This window comes from Gossypium hirsutum, chromosome A11 (genome assembly GCF_007990345.1).
Source record: "Gossypium hirsutum isolate 1008001.06 chromosome A11, Gossypium_hirsutum_v2.1, whole genome shotgun sequence".
Lineage (NCBI taxonomy): Eukaryota > Viridiplantae > Streptophyta > Magnoliopsida > Malvales > Malvaceae > Gossypium > Gossypium hirsutum.
Genome location: NC_053434.1, coordinates 12,396,651 through 12,411,859, shown reverse-complemented (window position 1 = coordinate 12,411,859; position 15,209 = coordinate 12,396,651). Strand labels below are relative to the sequence as shown.

Below are 15,209 nucleotides of genomic sequence, written 5' to 3'. Positions count from 1 at the left end.
TAAACTTTAAATTTATCAAGCGCTTCATCTTTTGAATGCAATAAATATACATAACAATATCTAGAACAATCATCAATAAAAGTAACAAAATATTTCTTTCCACCTAATGTAGGAGTATTATGCAAGTCACATAAATCACTATGTATCAAATCAAGCAATTTTGTTTTCCTTTTAACCTTAGGGAAAGGATTTCTTGTAATTTTAGTCAACATACAGGTATTGCATTTTTCAATATTATTATTAAAAACAGGAATTAAATCTAATTTATACATGTCATTCAATTTTCTATAATTCAAAAGACCTAATCTATAATGCCACAAACAAAATGATTCAACCATATAAGCAGAAATATTATTTTTATTCTTATTAATAATATTAAGTTTGAACATGCTTTCATACATATACCCTTTTCCCACAAAAATTCCTCCCTTAGACAAAATAAACTTATCTGCCTCAAAAACAAGTTTGAAACCAAACTTATTCAACAGACTTCCAGACACTAAATTTTTCCTAACTTCTGGTACATACATCATTTAAGGTTAAAACCTTTCCAGAAGTGAATTGTAGTTCAACAGACCCTTTGCCTTTAATTGTTGCGGTGGAAGAATTTCCCATGTACAAGACATTGTCATTTTCACATTGTGTGAACTTTGTGAACATGCTTTTGTCTTTGCACACATGTTTGGTTGCTCCGGTATCAATCCACCATGTATTATCATCTTGTGCCATATTAATTTCAGATATCATTGTAACGAACTTTTCGTTATTATCAGCCTTAGAAGATGATTTCTTCTTTAAAAATCGACATTCATTCTTGAAATGTCCCGGCTTTCCACAATGATAGCATGAGCCCTTTTGTTTCTTTTTGAACTTAGGTGCTCTATCAGTCTGATTGAACTTTCTCTTGAATGGTTTAGTAGTCTGTACTTCCTCCGTAACATGTACTTTGGCATTTTCAGAATTTAGGTTCTGATCTTGTTTTCGATACTCTTCTTCAATACGAAGATGATTTGCCAAAGCCTCAAGAGATATTTCCTCTTTCTTATGTTTTAAACTTCTTTTAAAGTCTTTCCAAGATGGAGGAAGTTTGTCTATTATGGAGGTGTATCAAGAAATAGGACAGGCTCCAAGGCGTGTATCAAGCCACTATCTTTAAGGTTATATTCGCCCCCACTTATCTTCAGTGTGCAAACGAGTTCCAAGCAAATTAACCTCGAGGATACAATGAAGCCAATGACTATTTGCGTTTTGCACTGACGAGAATAGTCCACTATGCACTGAGTAATGTATAACAAAAACTCAATTTCTACAAAGGATTTCTGCAGCAATACTTTATAGAATAATCTAATAATATTAGAAAATGAAGGAAGAGAAGAAATAATATTAGAATTTGTTGATATGATTTCCAAATGAAATCCCATTCCTATTTATAGGAATTTTCATGTCTCTTCATAGAGACATCTTTCAATAGGTGTCTTTATGAATAAATAAATAATAATTATTCATTTAATTTTGTAACTATTCAAATAATATTTTTTGAATAGTTATAATTCTTTTTTAAAAAATCAAATGATATAACTTTTGACCAATGACCAAAAGTTTTATCTTTTGATTAATTACACCCATTCATTTATAGTTATTGGGATACTATAAATATTTGAAAATATTCCAACAATATATTATATATGTATGATTCACCAGAGTTGGAGTATATTACTCGTTACAAAATAAGATTATAAGTAGGGGTCAAGTTACAAAATTTTTAGGTGCGGGGATTAAATTTTAATTTTTAGTAGTTTATATTTTTATAATTTTAAAGTATTAAATTAAAATCTTATTATTTTTAGGGAGGTCAAAGTAAAATTTTACCTTTACTAATTTAAAATTTAAAATTATTTAAAGAGCTTAAATAAACAAATTTCTGTTTTAAGAGAACCAACACCCCTAAATACGCCACTAGTTATAAGTTTATCATCTATAAATAAACTAATTTCAAATTATAATGATGAGAAGTCAAAATCATTAGAAAGAATTACAAAGTCAAAATTTTTTTATTAAAAATTGAGATTTAATTGTATTTTTTCAGAAGAGGTACAAATATAATAATATTAACTCATAATTAAATCACTCTTAAGTAAAACTGTAAACTCTAAACAAAGTTCACACACATGATAGGATTCAAGTAAGAATAAATCTAATAGAATTTATGCATAATTTATATCCGGTGAAATCCAAATCTAAAATACTCTAAATTTTAGGATATCAAACTTGTCAACACAATCGATTTATAATCTATATTAGTAAATAAAATGTTTGATCGAGTTAATATGTATGCATCAACTCAATTATAAAAATATAAAAAAATAAATTTAAGTAATAAATAAACCTAAAAAGTTAATTTTTTAAAATTTCTCATAATTTTATTTCATTTAATACACGTGGTCCACTATAAAGTAAAAAATTAAAATCTCATTTACAAAACTACTTACATTCATTTTATTTCAATAATTATAGTCTTTAAAAACGATTACTTAAATATAATTTTATTTCTTCTGGATATAGCATAAGAGTAGTTTTGTCCATGTCTTTCCCAAAGAAGTGATATTTGAAGGAACAGTAGAGGGGCCAATGAACCCCACAATAGAGTTGTACATACACGCCCTAATAAAATTTTAAATTCAGTCAAAAATAGATTTAATTTTTTGTCTAAATTTAATTCGGATAAAAATGTTAAAATTCAAATTTGATCCGATTCAGTCATATTATTTTTTTTATTTTATTTTTAGGTAACTTTTTAAAAATATAATATATCAAATACGTTAAAAATATTAAAATAAATGATTCTATTTTAAAAATTTAACTAAAGCTCGATTAATTTTTACTATTATTATTATTTTTTTTTTTTACAGATCTTCGAACCAGGGTGATTGCCGCACCATCGACAACTCTACCCCAGAATATATGATAGGACACAATTCACATGATGTGATGAGGGGTTTTGAGAAGACATAAATGTGGCATACATGCTAAGAATACAGGACATTACAAAGACGGAATTAGAAAGCCGGCCTGATACAAAGATAAATAAATAAAACCTCCCTCCGCTTTAACAACAACATCAAAAGCCAAAAATTAAATCCCCCAAAAAATAAAATATCTAAGATCAAGAAATCCAAACCCCGTCAATGACCAAACTCAGCAATCACAGGAGTATATAGCAATAGCAAGGAACCTTCCTTTTTCCCTTTCCCTTCTCTTCTCTCCATAAAAACCCTCCCCCACCATTCCATCCTTTCTTCTCCACCTCTCATACCTTCATTTTCTTTTCTTCAATGGATAACTACTCTGATTTTCGAACCAGACACATTAATTATGCTCTCAATGGCAAAGTAATGCTCTGCACTGGTGTCCTTCTCTTCATAGTCTTGTTCATCCTCCTCTGCTTCCATAACTACGCTCCTTTCTTCTTCGGGAACCGCCGTCGCCGCTACCTCCGCCGGCGTCGTGCTCAGCACTTGCTCTCCATTTCCGCTGCCATTACTCCACCACCCTCCGCTGCTGCTGCTTCCGAAGGTTTGGACCTTTCTGTCATTAAAACAATCCCCACCCTTATTTACTCTGACATAGCCAAGGCCAGCGATTTCACTCCACTTACTTGCGCAGTTTGCTTGTCCGAGTTCGAAAACGACGAGAAAGCTCGCGTTTTGCCCAATTGCAACCATTCCTTCCACGTTGACTGCATCGACATGTGGTTTTATACTCACTCTAACTGCCCACTGTGTAGAGCTCCAGTCCGAGTTGATGTTCCGGTCAACCCACCTAAAACATTAGAGCAGGTTGCCGTTACGGTATCTGAACCAGCCGGCTCTGAGCCTCCTATTACAGATATTGAAATGAGCAGCCCTTCTGCTACTGCTTCTTCTTCATCATCGTCGTCGTCATTGAAAATGGAGAGTTGCCCCATGAAAAGACTAGAGCTAGTGGGGGTGGGAATTCTAGTGGAGGTACCCCCCGGAGAAAATAGATTAACCGGTGGTGCGGATGCGGGTTCGGGTAACCGGATTCTGAGCCTAAAGAGAATTTGGAGCGCATAACAATAATAATAGGGCAGGAAGTAGTAAAATCTCTGTAAACTGTAGGTAATTTGCATTTACTCGCAGAAGGCTTTAGTAGTCAGATATGTGTGGCCGGAGAGAGAAGCGGGAAACAACAGGTGGTGTTAGCAAAGACGGTATTGTTTTTGTAAACGTGGCGATCACTCATTGCGAAGCTTGGATACACCTTTCATTTGATGTCACATCGGCACTGTTTCTGTCCTGGCTTATAACGTAAATAGGAGAAATTACTTTGACTTGAAACTAGCGAATCTGGACAGTGATTTTATATGTAACTGTAAATATAATTATTTACTTTGACTTCAAAGCAACGACTTCTAGTTTATATATTTTATTTTTAGTAGAAAAAAGGTGCATCCTTTATAATTATTTTATTCATTGAAGAATTATGAACCAATACAATACAGGTAGGTCGCTGTGTCTACAGAAGCATATTTGGCAAGCTTATGAGCTGGTTCATCAGAAATTATTAGTTATTGTGTGAATTTACCCTAATATATTTTATTTTGAAGAATGGTAAATTGATCTATGCTTGCTTTATCCTTGGCTTCTCTTTTGTCAAGTTATGGCCTTGGGTCCCCTGATGTATTCATTCTTCTAACTTCTATTAATAATAGCTTCAATTACTTTTTTCTTCCCCTTAAAAATAACATTTAAAATCTTGCAATTCTGGTTAAGTGTATTTATGAACTATTCAGAATCTTCCTTTATAATTTTATTAAACTTCTTACTTAATATAAAACATCGAACTTTAAATTTGACAAATTTTTTCATTTTAATCTTTAGATTTTTTTTGAATCAATCCCTAAAACAAATGAAATATGACGAATAGCATATTGACATGAATAAAAACGTTGATATTAAAAATTATAATTTAGTGGTAAAAATATTTTGATTTATAAGATTATAATTTATTTTAATTGCAAATATAAGTTAAATATATATATATATGATATTTGAAAGTAAATTTTTTTTTACATGTATCACTATGATATTCGTTAATTCTGTCAACCGATTTAAACTAAAAATGTTGTTTGTCTTAAGGGCTGATTTGTGTAACAGTTGGCAACTTTAAAGACCAATATAAGAAAAAGAAAGTCTAGGGATTAATATAAGAAACGTTGCCAATTTCAGGGGCTAATCAATATGTTAAGCCTAAAATTTTCAAAAAACAAAAATTGGATATAATAAGTAAGTAAATAACTATTATCAATTAAACTTTATTTTTCAAAATCTTATTTTTAAAACAAATATTTTCTCACCTTATTAAAAATTAAAATATTTAAATGTCATATTTAACTTTTATTTAAAACTATTCGAAATAAATAATTAATATCATATTAATAAAATTAAAATTATGAAATATTAAATTTACTATTGTCAAATTAAAAAATTATTATAAATTGAGTGCTAACAAAATTTAATATTGAAAATTCCTTACTTAATATTTAACACTTAAAAGTTTAAATTTGTTAAACACCCAGTGAATAATAACAAGGTGTTACCAAAAAATCACTCAGCAATTGGAAAATGTTAACAGTTTGACTTTGGCAAAGCTACTTTTTGGTTGTTGAAGGAATTGACAAGATAATTAATTTTAAAATTGTCAACCCAAGTTCGGGTATTCCCAATTATTACCTATCCTATTATAATCAACACGTGTTTAATTTATGAAGTACTTTATTTTCTTTTCAGAAATAAAAAATCACTTCATTAAAAGAGAGATATTTATCCCACTTAATTTGGTTTGTATAACGTAAAGTTACTCTAACGATGCTATGAATTTTCTTATTAGTATTTTTACGCGTCCAATAAAAGGACAAATTATAGAAATGAAAACCTATTGCTCTACAATTCATAATCAATAAACCAAATGCTGATAAGGCTCTACTACTATTAATAATCGCCATAATTACATGAAAACAATCAGATTCGTTTATGATATTATCGGAACCAAATACTTTCAGCCAACAAAAAACTTTAGAGAGTGCAAACTCAATAGCTAAGTTTAGGCTTCAACCATAAAAGAGAATGACCAGAAACTACTTTTTGATCAAATTACCATCCAAATTTCAGATTAAAGCTGCAAAATTTGTCGACCCTTCAGCCATAATACAAGCCGCATCTAAGTTGCATTTTAATTGACTATCACTAGGCCTAATCCAAACGGAACCACTAGATCGTCTCATAGTATTACTGCTCATCACTCTATCAAAAATGCCTGACGCATTTCTCCAACTTTGCAGAAACGAGGCATATGCAAACAATGGTGGAGCCATATTGATGCTTGTCGGGTACCTTACAAAAAATTTTAAAAAAATAAATATTATTTTTAAAATTTTAAATTTTTTATATAATTAATGTATTAATTCAAAAAAAAAAAACTCACAAAAAACTGAAAAAGACTCGCAACATTTTTTGAAAAATAAATGAATCTCTCCCTGTTACTAAAATTCAAAAATCTTTAATTCTTTTATGTTCTTCCAACACTCACTTTTTTTTTTTGGATTTTTTTTTATTCTCTATAATTTTTATAAGATAGGTGTTCAATCTTTCAATACTACTTTCATGTTGATCTCCTAATTTGGTAATAACTTTTTTTTTCAAGTTTTATCGATTAAAAAAATTAGGATTGTGACTTTTCTTATAATAGATTAAGATTTTTATGCAAGCTTTAGTTTTTTTTTCTTTATTGAACAATTTTGGGATTATTGATTTTGTATGAGATTCTTAGCATCGTAAGTGAATAATAATTTTTTGAGGATGAGTAATACAAATACTTGAAAATTAAGATTGATTAATACAAACACTTGAAGAAATTGAGATTGATTCAAAACTTAGCTTTTTCATTAGGAAGTGTTATTGTTATTGTGTTTATTATGAATCTTGTGTTTGAAAAATTGATATATTGCATTCTCATGACACTAAAAAGCATTTAAGGGATGTTTATTTTTATGAAAGAAAATTACTAATAGTATGTTGATTTCATACAAACTTTTATATGTTTTTAAATGTTTAATAAAAATAAAAAAAATATTTTAAAAAATATATAGATAAAGAAAAGAATAACAAAAAAAAACATTAATTTATACTAACTTTTATAAACATTTTAACTTTTTAAAAAATTAATCCCATGATCCAAATTTTCCTCACGTATGCAAACAAAATAAAGGTTGCCAAAACACCAGAATTATCACATGCGTTTTTTCTTAAAAAAAAATACTTCGTAATTTATATGACTCACCTCAAATAATTTTATTTATTTCATAACACATGAATTTTTCCTTTAAAAAAAATTAACTTGGCTAGAGCTTGAACTATTGGGACCACTTATCTTGTACGGATTGAATGTTGGTCATTCACATATTGCATATATTGGTTCTCCAGGCATAATAATTCATACTAAACTAAAGACATGCCTAGAATAACTTAGGTCTACAATATACCAATAGTCCAAAAAAAACGTATTATTGTTATTTATCGAGTAGTTAAAAGTTAAAAACTTTCTCATGTTTTCATATCAGCGTGACTTGATTATTTTTCAAAAAAAGAAGAAGCTACACTTGCTTAATATTCATCATCCACCTATACCAATACAATTATATATAAATCAAAGGTTCTAAGACTTTTCCTACATACACTTGTTCATTTTTTTTTTTGATTATAAGATGGTGGTCAAATTTTATTTTTGATCCTTTACTATAATCACAATTGGGATTTAAATTTTATATTTTAGATCTATTTTTACAATGAAATTAGTAAAAAAACATAGTATAAGGCATTAATGACATACTCCATCATCACCTTTTCTTGCCATATAACTTGCCCTATAAAATCTTGCACAAACACACACATAAAGAGTCAGCCACAACGCAATCATGCCATCAAGCTCTAGCAGTAACGATGTGGAAGCATCTTTTAGAAAAAATAGTTATGAATTCATCAATTATATTTGGAAAAGTAGAAGGATGATAAGATAATTAAGCTTAATTTGTCATCTGGACATATTAACATCCTTGCCACAGATGGAGAGTATTCTGAAATTCCAACCGGTGATTTCTTCTCGATGAGCATGTCTATTTTATAAAGTGGAATCTAAAAAATGATTAAAAAATATGTATTCATTGCCGATTATGAGATCACCTTCAGTTAGCACCTCCAGCTTGGCATGATTATCGTACTATAATTAACTTTATTTATTTTTAAGGGCAAATTACAAAAATAATTACTTTTTTTTACCTCAGATTCCATTTTAGTCACTTAGGTTATCGTTTTGTTACGAAGTGGTCATTCTACCGCTAAACTCAATTACCTTTCTAACGGTAGTCCAAATGAGTTTTAAATGCCAACTTGGATGTCTAGTTGTTTAAAAATAGGTTTTTAATTAAATAAATTTAATTTGGACTATCATGTAGGACATTCAAGTTGGCATTTAAAACCCATTTAAATTGCCATTTAGGACCTCCGTTAGGGAGGTAATGGAGCTTAATGTTAGAGTGGACACTTCGTAACAAAACAATAACGTAAGTGACCAAAAGATAACATTTCAAACAAAAATGATTAAAATGTAATCTGACGCAAACAAAAGTAATTATTTTTACAATTTATCTTATTTTTAATTATAATATAAGAATTAAATAAATGATAAGAAAAAGTTGAAAAAATAATTAATATTTATAGTTTGTTGCTTAGCATTTAAATCCCAATTCGTACATTGAATGATACACACTCTTTTTCTTTTTATTTTTTTTAATGCCAATCACATAAATATAATACAAATAATTATTCCTTCCTGTTTTTGGAAACTTGGCGTTGATTTTTATTTAAAGATTGCTGGGATGTTGAATTATTTAGTTCTGCATAATATAATCTTGCTTAGAATTTGAATACGATTCAATAATTATCAATCATGTTCAAAATTTTATTAAGATCCTAACTTGGACCCTATATTTTAGCTCGTTTTGATAGTCGGTTGATAGTTTTAATTAATTAAAAATTTAGTACTGCATAAAGTAATACAAATTGAATCAATATAGAAAAAAGAAGGGTTTTTTGTTAGATACAAAATTTGAAGTTTTTTTTTGGTAAATAATAAAATATTAGCGAAAGTTAAATTGTATTAGCATTGATTTTCTAGTAGATTTCTTAAATATTCTGGTGGATCTATATGGATAATTAACTGTTCCATTTTGCTTCTAGTCTCTTTAGCAACACGATCAACTATTTTGTTGTTGTCTCTCAAGATCTGACAGAATGACACATTCCAATCTTTAAAGCATCTCTCGTATACTTTACGAACTTCACAATATTTACTACTCACAACTAAACTGTTTTGGATAACTAAGACATTGTCGTTTTCAATTTCCACTTTGAAGTTCATTCAAAAATAATATTGAGTTTACATATAATTTGGTAATAAATCAATAACATGCGAGTATTTACTTACTAGATTCCTATTTAAATTTTTCAAATTTTGACTTATTTTATTATTAAAAATTATTTTTTATCTCGTGCGTGGTTGTTTGTAATTTAAATTTTAATAAGGTATTTTTTATCTAGTAGTTTAAAACTTTTTATTAGAAAAAAGCGATAAATATTAAAATTACACATAAATTTTGTTACAATTTGTAATTTTATACATCAACTTTAATTTAGTGCATTTATATATCAAATTTCAATTTTGGTTTAATTTTCACATTTTACTAACCTCGCTATTTATATAACACAATTTTCCGTTAAATCATGTGTACATTGCTGATATAACATTTTATTAAGTTAAAAAACAAACAAACAAATTTAAACTATTTTCACTTAGATTTAAAAAATAAACACATTTGGAAAAAATGTTTCTTATTTTCTATTTAAATTTGTTTGTTTGTTTTTTAATATTAGAATCTTCAATTTAAGTTTAATATTTTTATTTTAAATAAACTTAATTATCACAAAGCTACATTTTGATTGATTGAATGTGCCACATGTTATAATCTAATTGGTGTCATATATTAACTGATTTTTTAACATCACTATCTAAAATAATGAGCTTAACCAAATAATGAAATGATAATTTAAATACCAATTTGGAAAAAAAGATGTAACTTCCATGTAAATTGACCGATTGTCGTTATTTAATGATGACTTAAATGTCATCTTCTTCCTCTTGAAAAAACGAAGTGTTGTTGGTTTTTTTTTTTTTTTGATTCTTGGGAGGCCATTGAAAGTATTATGCAATTCTTTTTGTTCTTTTTAGAATGGCGATTCGCCATTTACCTTCCCTGGAACTTAAAATTCCTTTTATACATGAATAAAGATGTGCCCTTATGGGCATCATTTCTTACACACACTACTGAACAATGTGAGAGCATTTCTCAAACCGCGGATGGAGCTATATATTCGGTTTAATAAAAATAAATTTGGATGAAAAAGTTGACTTAAAATTATAGATGAGATCTTGAATATTATATATTTTAAGTATATTGAACTTGTATATGCTTAAAAGAGAGAATTTTACAAAAAAAAAAAGTAAGATTGTCCAAATTGTAGTACTTAATTTGAATAGCATATGCATTTACACGTTTATTACATCATAAAACCAATGACAAGAGAAAGAAAATAAAGGACATATAATATCATATGATAAACTAATTGCTTATATTAAAGTTGCATTATAAGGAACTCCTGTATCTGGCAACCAATCGTCTCCCAACAAAAAAGACGACACCGTAAAGTTAATAGCATCGGTAGCATTAATCACATGGTAACCAGGCCATGTGACCCTATTCGAAGTGTTTGATCCAAGTCCATTATTGTCATACTCAGCATAGTACAATGTACTCAAGGCAAAATCTCCATCCCATTCTCTCCATCCGGCGGGGTCTATTAAATTGTCCATGAAACTTTGCATGTATACTGTCCTTGAATACTCTTTCCATGGTCTCCCCAAATATGTTTTGAAGTTTGTATTGCTCGAGGCCAGATCATCAGCAGCCATGATATTGCAGTTGTGAATTGATGTGCCAGTGTTTTGGTTCGGATCGGTTCGCCCTTGTGTGGTGATAGCATTGAATTGGCCGCTCATTGGTTGTCGAGAATATATGTTACAATTCTGCAAAACAACGGCAGCGTTTCCAAATATGAAATCAACGGTGCCATAGATGTCACATTCTCTATAGAATTGCCTCATGGAATGAGTGTATAAGGTATCTTGGTATCCTTCGAAGCTGCAACTATAAAATGCTGACAAATCCGCCCCACTTCGAAGTGCGACAGCCTGATGCTTGATTGCTCCAGCAGTATTTTGGAAAGTTATATTTACCGCAACGAAGTTTGAAGCCACCACAGCTATAAAATTAATCATAAATGATCAACATTAAGCTGATAAACATTATGCAAATTCACATGTAGTTTTTGAATAACTTACCGAAAGTTGCAGAGTTAAAGGTTGTCCATCCGTCAACAACACTGCGGCTTCCTGTGATAATTGTCTGATTGATTCCGTCACCAATCATCATCAAGTATTTTTTGTTCTTAGGAATGGAAACGTACTCTTGATAAACACCGGCAGGGATGTAAATCAAGAAGTAACCATTTACACCATTCGTGTTGTTTGGTGCTGCTGATATAGCGTCGTCGATGGTAGTGAAATTTCCGCTACCGTCTTGGCTCACTGTCACAATGTTACTGATTAATACTTCATTATCAGAACCACTTGTTTGAAGAAGCTTTCTTTGGCCTAGAGACTCATAAATTGTTGACATAGTCTGACTAGACAATTTCATTAGCAAACGCCTATGTTTGAAACCTATCTGCTTACTACTAGGATGCCGTGAGGCTGATTTTTTCTCCTTAGGAACCCATCCCTTCGTAAAAAGAGCGAGAGAAACACTGTAAAGCTTTGTGTCATTAGACATAGGAACTGTGATGTTTTCCCTTATGCCTCGAGCTGAAGCAGTGGACTGTATGCCGTCCAAACAGGTTTGCTAGTTAGTTAAAATAGCACTAAGAAAAGTTTGTACATCCTCAGCTTCCACGGGGGGTAGAGTTTCACTAGTGCCATTGGCGGTTTTAAAGGAGCTCGAAAGGAAATCCATGTTCAAGCTAGCTAGATAGCAGCAGTCCTCTAAAGCACGAATGGCGGATATTGATAATGAGGACCGGTATTTATGTAGATACTCATTGACTAAGTCGAGGAAATTTCGAGACTTTGACAGAGATTTGCGAATGGAGAAACGACCGTAGCCATAGACATTGGTGGTTCGATTAGGGAGCACCGATTTGCAATAGGAAGGGTATGGAGTGGAGTCGCAAATGGTCCCCGGTGAGACAGGGACAGATGGGGAAGCGTCTGCAAGAGAAGGAGAGAGAAAGAAGAAAGATATTGTTAGAAGATACAAGAGCATGGAAGCCATAGCTTTTGGAAAGATGGTTCCTGGGGTTTGGTGTATTTAAAGAGAAGGTATGTTAATGAAATAAAAGAAATGAAAAAGAAAAACAAAGCAAACGAAACAGAGAAGAACAGGGGAGAAAGAAAGGAAAGAAAGAAAGAAGGGGAGAAAAGGTAAAATCAAGGTTTTGAAGCTTTAAACTTTAATAGGTATGTCAATTTAGCCCTTTTTACTTAATTTTGATGTTTTAAAAGCTTTAGAACAAAGTTTTGATGAAATTAAGTTGATATTTTGAAAGTTATTAGATTTATAAATATTGTTCATGTTGAGTAAAATGATGAATTAAAGGCTAAATTGATAGAAATTCAAGTTAGAAGTGAAATAAGGATTGAATTGTAAAGTGATTCATAAGTTTTATGCTTTAAGGACTAAATTGAAAGAATTTCGAAATTATGGTTTTATGATGAAAAATAGATAATTATGTCTAAGTTTGGTTAAAAATTGAGTAGAAATAAAGTATGAATTAAGATAGAAAAGTAAGTGAATTTAGTTAGGATTAAATTGAAATTAAAAGTAGAAAATCAACATTTTGCACTAAGACTATTTTGGACAGCAGCAGTAGTCTAAGTTTGAAAAATCACCAAAAATTGTATAAATTGAATTATAGGATGAATAAAATATGGAATTAAATCTTATTGAGTCTAGTTTCTTGTAAAAGAAACGGTTTAAGCAATTGAATTGTAAATTATGAGATATAATAAATTTTGTGAGACAATGTCAGAATGAATTCGGGTTCCCCTGTTCTGAATTTGGAAAATCAACAAAAAGTGGAGAAAAATAATTAGAGGGTTAAAGTTATATTTTTAGAATCCCTAATGAGTCTATTTTTAGGAGAAATCAACGGGAATATTATCCGAGTTCTGTACTGTGAGATAATTAATTTTTAGTGAAGAAGGGTCGAAACTGTCAAACAGCAGAATATGGGTGAATTTAAAGAATAAACTGTACTTAATGGCTAAACCAAAAATTCTGAAAATTTTATGGTAAGAAGATTTGTGAGTCTAGTTTCAGGAAAAATTAACGGACCTTAATTTAGAATTCTGTAACTCAAGATATAAATTAGTAATGTATTAATGATTATGAATTGTATTAATTTCGTAGTCAATGTGGTACCGAAAATCTCGGCTAAGGAAGGACAAGACAAAGTCAACGGGAGTTAGCTCGAAAATTACGGTTTGTATTTCTATAATCCGAACTCAGTCATTATTTGTTATATTTATATACATATGACAATTGTTAGTGTTAGAATTATGATGTTTTACAATCGAAATGGATTGATTTTGGTATGTGATGAATTTATCAAATTTATATTGATTGAAATCATTTTGATTGAATTTATATTGATTGAAATATATATTATATATATGATTTATGTAAAAATTTGAATATTGAATGAATGTTATATTGAAAAATTATTTTGATTGGAATATGAGGGAATTGATACGAATATATGAGATTTGTGATAATTGAATATTTGATATTGAAAAGTGAATTGAGTTGTATTGAATTATGAATTAATGTGAATAATTGAAATATATTTGTTGAATTGAATGAAAATATATGAAATTATGAAAATGTGTGAATATATGTGATTATTAGAATGGTATTGATGAAAGATTTATTAAATTGAGAAAGTGAATCGAATACCCTATTAACAGTATCGGACCAGATTGGATACAAATGGCATGCCATTGGATTTATGATGTGATGAGGAGATTTGTAGTTCCGCCAAGAAGATGTTTCTGTTATTATATACTTCGGTTTATCTGAAGAGACATTTAATGCCTTATTGGTGTGTTTGGGAGGATATGATATACTGGTGTGTTATGGAGGATTTATAATATTCTGGGTGTGTTTGGGTTGGATATTCTGGTGTGTTTGGGTTGGATATTCTGGTGTGTTTGGGAGGAATCCACGTATCTATCAGAGTCCGAGTCTTGTTAATAGGGGTAAATAAGTGAAAAGATAAATCGAGTGAATTTGATTGATTGAGCTATTGGAATGAAATGAGAAATTGAATTGAGAATTGAAATTGAGATATGAGATTGAAAACATGAACCAAAAGGTTCATGAAATGAGTGAATTTCAAATGGATGATGATTGATGTTAGAATGAATTAAAATGGTATATTGTTAAGAAGTAAAGTGTGAATACAAATGAATTGTGAATATATTGTAAAGAATTTATACGGTAAGCAAATGAAAAGAATTGAGCAAATATGTTGTTGTGTTTGTTATATGGCTTGTATAGAATTTTTATGGTAAGTAAATGAAACTTATCTATAAAATAAATAAATGAATAGTTATATTTGTTATTGTGATTTTAAGTTTAATTGTTATATTATCAAGTGTTCGGATTATAGAAATACCACTGAGTGTATACTCAGCATACAGTTTGTTTCCGTGCGCAGGTTAAGTTAAGGCTAGACTGTCGAATCAGCATTCCAGGCCGATCTCGAATTCAATGAGGTAAAATACATTGAGTATTGATAATGGCATGTACCTAGGATGTTTAATGAGAGTAATTTAAGTTGTAAAAGTATTGATGAAATAAGTAAATTATGGTTGGCAACGGTATATAGTATGAATTTTGAAATATAAAAAAAAATTGTATTGATTCTAAATTAGTTCCAAATTGAATTTACTGTCCATAT

At 29.8% G+C, this 15,209-nt stretch overlaps 1 protein-coding gene and 1 pseudogene across 1 annotated transcript; one reads left to right on the top strand and one right to left on the bottom strand.

Moving 5' to 3' along the window:
- The first annotated feature begins 2,863 nt into the window (after positions 1-2,863).
- Positions 2,864-4,644, top strand: LOC107893559 (RING-H2 finger protein ATL5). Its single transcript, XM_016818590.2, has 2 exons — positions 2,864-3,573; positions 3,664-4,644. The coding sequence occupies exons 1-2, from the start codon at positions 3,333-3,335 to the stop codon at positions 4,092-4,094; spliced, it is 672 nt and encodes a 223-aa protein (XP_016674079.1). The 5' UTR covers positions 2,864-3,332; the 3' UTR covers positions 4,095-4,644.
- Positions 4,645-10,727: 6,083 nt separating this feature from the next.
- On the bottom strand, positions 10,728-12,591 carry LOC107894832 (probable pectinesterase/pectinesterase inhibitor 7; annotated as a pseudogene).
- Between the last annotated feature and the right edge of the window lie 2,618 nt (positions 12,592-15,209).